The following is an 8,249-nucleotide window of genomic DNA, read 5'->3' on the forward strand; positions in this document are numbered from 1 at the left end:
CAGGGGCTGGACCCCCCCCCCCGCCTGAACCCCGACTCCCATCGTCTCTGTCCTCCTCCCGCTCGCCGGGCTGGGAGGGGGGGCTCTATTTTTCCCCCTTCCTTCTCCTCTGGGGGCAGGGCCTGTTCTAGGTGTCTGGTGGCTCTCCCCACTCCCCTGGTGGGTCGGGTCCGTAGCAGATCAGGTCTCTGAAGCCCTGGGGTTTGAGGGGCCGATGGCGTTTAAGGGGGTTCAATCATCATGGCACCGCCTCTGGCAGGGGGTTGGGCTGCTGGGCAGGGAACGAGAAACCACAAATCGTGCCCCACCCCCCACTGACCTGTCCTGCTGGGTCCGTCTCGACTTTCAGATCGGCTGGAGAGTCCGGAGCAGGGTGTGCGGGGAGCCAGGGCCAGGACCCCCGCCCCAGCTCGGCTTCGCTGCTGCTGAATCTCAGACCCAGTCACAGAGAGGAGCCGACCGCAGCCCAGCGTCTCCAGCAGCGTGTGCGGCCCGAGTGTCGCTGAGAGAGACGATGGGGCCAGCAGCTGGACCTGCTGGGAGCGAAGAGCCGCTGCAGGAGTGGCCTGTTGAGGGCAAGGGACACCTGGAGACTGGAGGGGAGCCAGGTAATGGGGTGTCACTGCCTGGGAACAGGCTGGAGAGAGACACTGAGGCTGCCCCACATGGGGCCAGGCTCTCAGTGGCAGCAGCCAGTGCCCAGCAACACCCCGTCTGTGGGCAGCAGGGACTGGATCACCCCCAGGGGCTCTCAGGGCACCGATCCCCGGCTCACAGCTGCTGTCTGGCGCACACAGCGGGGGCCGTGCAGGGCCCTCCTGGGCTGGGTGTGTCAGACCCCCTGTGACTGCCCTGGCCCATCTCTGCCTGGTTCGTTCTCCCCCCTTCTGCTGCGTATGGCCAGTGTGAGACCCCAGTGTGCGGGGACAGGGGCACTCGGCAGCGTGGGCCCAGCCAGCGCTCGGCAGGGGGCAGAATGGGGGTGGGGATGGTGCAGGGGGGCAGTTTGAGCAACTGCCACCAGGACATGTTGTCCTTATCTCTGTGCCCCTGAGCTCACCAGGCCTCCTGGCACCCTGGCTGGGAGTGCCCAGGGGAGGGCACTGGGCTGAGAGGAAGGAGGGGCTGTTCTGCCAGCCCCAGCCGGCCTGACTCTCCGGGCTCCTCTCCCAGAGCGTCTGAGGGAAGGAGCAATCGGCAGAACGGTGCATGTTCGAGTCCAGTGGTTCTCAGCCTTTCCAGAGGACTGTCGCCCTCTCAGGAGGCTGATTTGTCTTGCACTCTCCTAAGTTTCATCTTACTTAAAAACAACTTGCTTCCAAAATGGGACATAAAAATACAAAAGTGTCACAGCCACTATTCCTGAAAAATTGCTGACTCTCTCTGATTGTTGCGTATTTAATTATGAAATAGATCGATTGGACTATCAACGCTGTACCTTTCCGTGTATAGTCTATCGAGCAGTATAAACGAGTCATTGTCTGTAGAAAATTTTAGCTTGTACTGATTTAGTGCTTTTTATGTAGCCTGTTGTAACCCGAGGCAAATCTCTCGATGAGCTGATGTGCCCCGTGGAAGACCTCTGCTTACCCCCAGGGGTACACGAACCGGTGGGTGAGAACCACTGTTCTAAGGCAGCTCCAGCCCTGGTGCCGCCAGGGAGACGTGTCCTCGCGGCCCTGCCTGACGGGTCTTTCTGTTTCAGACCCTCGTCGCAACTGCAGGAGATGTAACTACAAGAAATGTACAATTGTGCTCGCAGTCGCCCTCGCAGTCATGTTCTTAGTTCTCATCACTGTCCTGGCAGGTGAGTTCTCACCCTTCCCTTCCCCCTCTCTGCACATCCCATTCCCCCTGGAGCCACCACAGTCAGTCTCTCCTCCTGGCCTGTCTGGCTTGTGCCCCTGGGACAGAGGATTCCTGGGGGATGTTCCTCCAAGACCCCCCTCCTACTCCCTCCCAGACCCCTGCACCTGGGCACTCTCTGTGTTGGGACTGAAATTAGCTCCCCCCAGCCCATCTCTGAGCACTTTGGGTCCAAGTCACTGTTGCCGGGCCCCAGGCACGGTCACGGATACCTGTGCAGAGTGGGGGTGATTGACGGTGCAGGGCAGCAATGAGCTGGGCCCTCTGCCTGCAGCGTGTCGCCCTGAGGTGCCAGCCTGGCCTTCCTGCATCGCCGGGTCGTGCCCAGTGCTGGGCAGGTGCTGGCGTGTCACTGAAAGGAGCCGTGGAACGCAGTACCGACAGCCCCGTTAACGCAGTGTGAAACCCACCCACTGGTGACCTCGGCAGGGCAGGGTCTCGTCGCGCTGTTGACGTCCCCGCCCGCACAGACAGCGTGTGCGAGCGCAGATGGCAGCTGTTTGTGGTGACCGTGAAGCTGGCTGGCTGCGCTGGACAGGCCGGGCAGCGGCCGTTCGGTCTCCTGAAGGGAAGGGAGTTTGTTCCCATCTTCATCTCAACCTGCCTGCCCAGGGAAGCAAAGCGCAGAGCAGGGGGAGGGGGCAGCAGTCCAGGCTAGCAGAACTCCTTGGGGTACTAGATCTGGCAAATCATGTTGAAGTTAATCTCCTACCCATTAATTATTGCCCCCCTGCTGGCCCCCTGGTAACTGTCCCCTCCCTCTGCAGCTCTCTGCCCACCCCGTGTTGTAACACTGAGCTTGGGCCCAGCTCTCTGTCCTGGGCTTCATGGCATGAGCGGTTTGTCAGCTGCATCCCTGTTGAATGTGAACCCAAGAGAGGGAGAGCAGAGTCAGATAACCCCCCTCTGGGGCTGGATTCCCAACATCCTCCTGGCTCCCTCACGGCCTTTCAGTACCCACCCTGGTTCGATCTCCCCAGGTTCTCCTCTTGGCGGGTCTCGCTCACACCACGTATCACTGTCTCATTCTCAGTGTGGAGACCTAAGCTTCCGTCAGCTGATCTGGGCCCCCTTGCTGGCCCCGCGTGCCCAGACGGCTGGATTGGATACCGAGGGAAATGCTACTATTTCTCTGAGGCTGAAAGGAACTGGACCTACAGCCTGACCTACTGCTCTGTGCTCAGCGCCTCCCTGGCTGAGATCAACAGTGAGCAGGAAATGGTGAGAGATGCTCCAATTGCAACCTTCTGGTCTTGGCTCAGCAGCTGCTGCAGGAGAACCTGGGCTCGAGGAGCAGCTCTGAGTAAATGAGCTTCCAGTTGCTGAATGCCAGGCCTGGCTGGCTGGCCCGGGGCACCTCTAGTGTCCGTGTCTGACTGCAGGGATCACTCGCTGTCAGCCCTCTCAAAAGGAGACCGACCCTCTCTTGGGCTAGGCTGGCTTGAGTGTCTTCTGGGTGGCATGGGGCCAAAGGGGTACTGAGATCCCAGATTGACTTGAAGAGCCAGTGCTCTTGGGGAGCCAGATGAGGATGGGGGGGCTCCTCTTAGCCCTGGCCCCTTCTGGCTGAGGATTTGGCGGCTCTTCTCTCATCCCTGGCACTTCCCAGCATCCCTTATTGAGCTCAGCTGGGCTCTTTCCTTCCCCTTCCCCTGTGATGGGGAGGGGAGCTCAGCTGTTCTGTAAGGCGAGGCGAGGTTTGGGATGGGAAAGTTAATACTGAATTACCCAGAGCTGGGCAAGAGGGAGGTGAAAATCCCCAGCTGTTCCCTGAAAACAGAGCCCTTCAGTGTATACCTGTGATTCTCTGGTGCACAGAGCCTGTGCTCTGACCCCACCTCTCTCTCTGCTGTTTTTAGGCTTTCCTGCTGCACTATAAAGGCAGATTTGACCACTGGATTGGCCTCCGGAGGGACCCTGGGCAGCTCTGGAAATGGGCCAGTGGCACCAAATTCAACAACCTGTAAGTTCTCTGTGAATCCCCTGGGCTTTGGGTCCCTGGTGTCTGAGATAGCGAGTTCAGGCTGACTCACCAGTCAGTGCTATGTACTCTGTGTATTAGTGGTGGGTGGAAGCAAGTGTTGTCTTCTGGGAGACTGGCCAAAGCTTTCAGATCTGTCTGGCTTTAGTGGGGCCATGTGCATTAAAGATGCCTGATAGTCACAAATGCTGAGTGCCTGGGGCTGCCATGAGAACTGGGGTACAGTAGAGATGGTCCAGACAACATCCCAAGAGGGATTTCAGTGGGATCTGGGTGGGATCAAATAACCAAACCCCAGTTGAGCCGATAGCAGGGTTTGACCCTGGACCATCAGGACTGAAAGAACGGCAGAGTAGGTCACGCTGGCGGGGGAGTGGCACTATATGTCCAGGAAAGCATAGAGTAAAGTACAGTAAAAATCTTAAACGAATCCAACTGATCCTAGCATCTCTAAGAATAGAAATTCCAAACTTGAAGAATAAATCTAGCAGCAAGAATATACTACTGACCAGGATGGTGACTGAAATTCACAGATTAGAGAGGCTACAAAAGCAGAAAACCCAATAATAATGGGGGTTTTCAAGTATCATAAAATATCATAACGTTACGGTATAAATCCATGCACACCCACACCTTGAACACTGTGTGCAGATCTGGTTGCCGCATCTATTAGAATTGGAAATGGTACAGAGACAGGCAACGAAAATGATTAGATATGTAACAGCTTCCATGTGAGGGGAGATGACTAAGCGGGGGATATAGGAGGTCTATAAAATCATGAGTGGGGTCGAGAAAGTGAAGAGGGAAGTGTTGTTTACTCCTTCACGTAACGCAAGACCTAGCGGTCACACAATTAAAAAAATAGGCAGCGGGTTTGACACAAACAAAAGGAAGTATTTCTTCACACAACACACAGTCAACCTGTGGAGCTTGTTGCCAGGGGATCTTGTGAAGGCCAATAGTATAACTGTGCAAACAAGAAGTAGATAAGTTCACAGAGGATAGCTCGACCAGTTCTTATTAGCCAGGATGGTCAGGGATGCAGCCCCATGCCCTGAGTGTCCGTAAACATCTGACTGCCAGAAGCTGGGTGTGAATGGGATGGATCACTCGATACTGACCCTGTTCTGTTCATTCCCTCGGAAGCACCTACTGCTTTCCAGTATCGGAGAACAGGAAACTGGGCTAGATGGACCATTGGTCTGACCCAATGTAGACAGTCTTATGTACTTACAGCTGAATCTCATTTTTAAAAAAGCCCTTTGCGATTGATGGGAAGCTGGAAAATGTGCCCAGAAGAGGCTTAGAAAACAAGTCAGTTGATGACCTGTTGTTTGATCCCAGCCAGATATTTTCACATATTCCAGCAAGGATGCCCTGATGTCGGCAGCAGTCTGTCTCTGTGATTGCATCATGAGCCTATCTGTTAGCAGGCCTGTTTGGGGTCTGTCTACATGGCAGCTGGCACCAGGCCATTGCAGAGAAACTAAATGAATTCTTTGCAGCAGTCCTCATGGCTGAGCATGTGAGGGAGACTCCCAAACCTGAGCCATCCTTTTTAGGTGAAAAATCTCAGGAACTGTCCCCGATTGAGGTGTCATTCGAGGAGGTTTTGGAAGAAATTGAGAAACTAAACAGTAACAAGTCACCAGGACCAGGAACTCAAATGTGCAATTGCAGGACTACGAACTGTAGTCTGTAACCTATCATTTCAATCCGCTTCTGTACCCGATGACTGGAGGATAGCTAATGTGACGCCAATTTACCGGAACTGGGTAAACAGGCATCTCAGTGGGGTGTTAACCCTGAAATCTGCCACCCTGCGGGCGCCCACCCCAGCAGAAGGCTCTGGGTGCATCATTGCCATCCCCTCAGAGCTCGTCTGGGGTGATGCTGGTGGGGGAGCCATCCACAGCCATCTGCTCAGGTGGCTGTGAGCTGGGTTCTCCCTTCTCTGGGACAGATCTCACCCCAAGCCAGAGGCTGGTGGCCTGAGGGCAGGGAGATCCCGGCCTGCCCAAAGAGTAGTGCTGGACCTCCTCCCAGCCCAGCACATGACAGCTGTGAGTAGCCAGGATGGGATCATGGGGGAGGATGTGCCTGTGGGCCTGGATCCCACCCTGTTCCCAGGTGAGAAGCGCTGGCCTCCAGCTCTCACGGGAAGCTCTGTGTGAGTGGCTGGGGTCACCCCATGGCCGCTGGGTTTGTGCTGCTGGCATTTCACCCCAGCCGCCCCCTGCAATACAGCCTGTCCTGACAGGCCTCTGGCCTGGGAGCTGATGGAAACTGTCCAGGGAGCCCTGGACCCAGCTCTTCTGTGCAGCGTTACTGCTGCTCCTCGCCACACTGAGAGTCACCTGGAACCTGCGCCCGGGGCCGTTTGGGTGGGTTGGGCCTGCAGGGGCCCATCCAGACCCAGCTGGGTGTGTGGGGGGTGCGGGGGAGAGAGTAGAACTGGGTTAGTACCCACCCGGCATAAATGCTCCATGGAGGTCTGTTGATCTTCGAACCTTTCCTGGCCTTGCTGCCCCACTGCCTCCTTTCTAGCTGGGGCCTGTGGCAGGAGCAGGAAGGGTAGTCATGAGGGGCTGTGAGTGCAGCAGCTCCCTGCACTGTGCGAGAGCATCTCTCCCTGCCTGTGACTGACAGGAAACACCCAACTCCTACCTGACACCAGCTCCCTGGCTTCTGTCTTGCAGGTTTGTGATAAGAGGAGGAGGAGAGTGCGCATATCTGAATGATGAGAATGGGGTCAGCAGCTTGCGATGCACCAGTGAGAGACACTGGATCTGCACCAAACCCGATGCATTTACACAGGCACAGGAGGCTGCCGTGGTAGGGGGCTCGTAAGGAGAGTACTGTGGAATTAGTCCCGGAAAAGCCGGACTGATCTCTTTACAAAATCACATCTGAGCAATTCCGGAATATCGGGGAATGCTCTGTGCATCACTGGGCAGAGCACTGTGGACTCAGGTGAAAACCAGAGATGCTATTTGCACATCTTGGCCCCCCACCCATGCCGTCTCTTTTTCCGCCAATGGAACGGCTGAAATCCACCTCTTAGGAGGAGCCTCTCGCCACTGAGCTAGGGGACAGTCTGAGGTGGTGGTCGGGGGGGGGGGGGGGTCCCTTATTCTCTCCTGTTAACCCTGTTCCAGACTCGGGATAAAGAGTGATTGGAGCAGACAGACTGTCACCTCGGGGCATCATGCAGAGAGATGATTTCTAGCCCCCACCAGTGACTGCTGCTTGGAGAAGTGGGCCCTGGCCCCCGCAAGGGGAGAGGCAATTCCTGATTTAGTCCTCAGTGGAGCACAGGATCTGCTCCAAGAGGTGCAGGGAGCTGAACTGCCCAGCAATAGTGCCCACAGTGTCATGACATTTAGTATCCCTGGAGGGGACGGAATACCAGACCAGCCCACAGCAGTAACATTTCACTTCTAAAAGGGGAACCACAAAACCATGCGGATACTTGTTGGATGGAAATTGCACAGAGCCGTCACCAGGGTCAAATGTCTCCTAGCAGCACGGACACTCCTTAAAAACAGCATGAGGCTCGGACGAGGGGCTTGTCTCCACTCACAGCGCTGCAGGGAAGACGCTACCTACGCTGAGCAGAGAGCTTCTCCCATCAGCGGAGCCAATCCCCCTCCCCAAGGGCGGTAGCTATGGGGACAGGAGAAGGGCTCCCCTCAACGTGGTGCTGTCTGCACTGGGGGTGAGGTCAGGATACCGGCATCGCTTGTGGGGTGGATTTTTCACACCCTTGAGCAACATCGTTATACCGTCATAAGTCTGTAATGTCGACCGGGTCTAAGGGCAGGTCTCCACTACCTGCCGGAAACGCAGGTAGCGATCTATCTATTGGGGGTCAATTTATCGCGTCTAGTCTAGACGCGATAAATTGAACCCCGAGCGCTCTCCCGTCGACTCCGGTACTCCAGCACCGCGAGAGGTGCAGGCGGAGTGGAGGGGGGAGCCCCGGGAAGATGCCAAGGGAAGTCGACCTGGATACGTCCACTTCAGCCATGCTAGTCTCATAGCTGAAGTTGCATATCTTAGGTTAGATCCCCCCCACACACACACACCCAGTGTAGACCAGGGCTAAGGGTGTACCCCAAATAAAAAAAGACAGGAGGAGGACCAAAAAAATGCTATCCTGGCTAAACGGCAGAATAATGGAGGCAATTAGAGGCAAAAAGCATCCTTGAAAAACTGGAAGTCTAAACCTAATGAGGAAACTAGGACGGAGCAAAACTCCAGCAAGTAAATTGTAAAGTATAAGGAGGCAGGCCAAGGAAGAGTTTGAGAAGCAGCTTCCTAAAGATGCAAAACCTAAAAAAATTAAGTACATTATCCACTGGATCTAATGGGGAACCGTCCACCCAGGTCTATTTCCCCC

General features: G+C 55.7%; 1 protein-coding gene across 1 annotated transcript; it reads left to right on the forward strand.

The window, feature by feature from the left end:
• The first annotated feature begins 235 nt into the window (after window positions 1-235).
• Window positions 236-6,963, forward strand: LOC144274629 (C-type lectin domain family 2 member B-like). The gene is made up of 5 exons (XM_077833616.1): window positions 236-608; window positions 1,706-1,807; window positions 2,900-3,087; window positions 3,726-3,829; window positions 6,547-6,963. The coding sequence occupies exons 1-5, from the start codon at window positions 515-517 to the stop codon at window positions 6,695-6,697; spliced, it is 639 nt and encodes a 212-aa protein (XP_077689742.1). The 5' UTR covers window positions 236-514; the 3' UTR covers window positions 6,698-6,963.
• Window positions 6,964-8,249: the final 1,286 nt, after the last annotated feature.

This window comes from Eretmochelys imbricata, chromosome 14 (assembly GCF_965152235.1).
Source record: "Eretmochelys imbricata isolate rEreImb1 chromosome 14, rEreImb1.hap1, whole genome shotgun sequence".
Classification (NCBI taxonomy): Eukaryota; Metazoa; Chordata; order Testudines; family Cheloniidae; genus Eretmochelys; species Eretmochelys imbricata.

Coding starts and splice junctions, on each gene's coding strand:
- LOC144274629 (XM_077833616.1), top strand. CDS start 515: ATGGGGCCAGCAGCTGGACCTGCTGGGAGCGAAGAGCCGCTGCAGGAG. Junction 1,808..2,899: donor TCTCATCACTGTCCTGGCAG/GTGAGTTCTCAC, acceptor TCTCATTCTCAG/TGTGGAGACCTAAGCTTCCG. Junction 3,088..3,725: donor TCAACAGTGAGCAGGAAATG/GTGAGAGATGCT, acceptor TGCTGTTTTTAG/GCTTTCCTGCTGCACTATAA.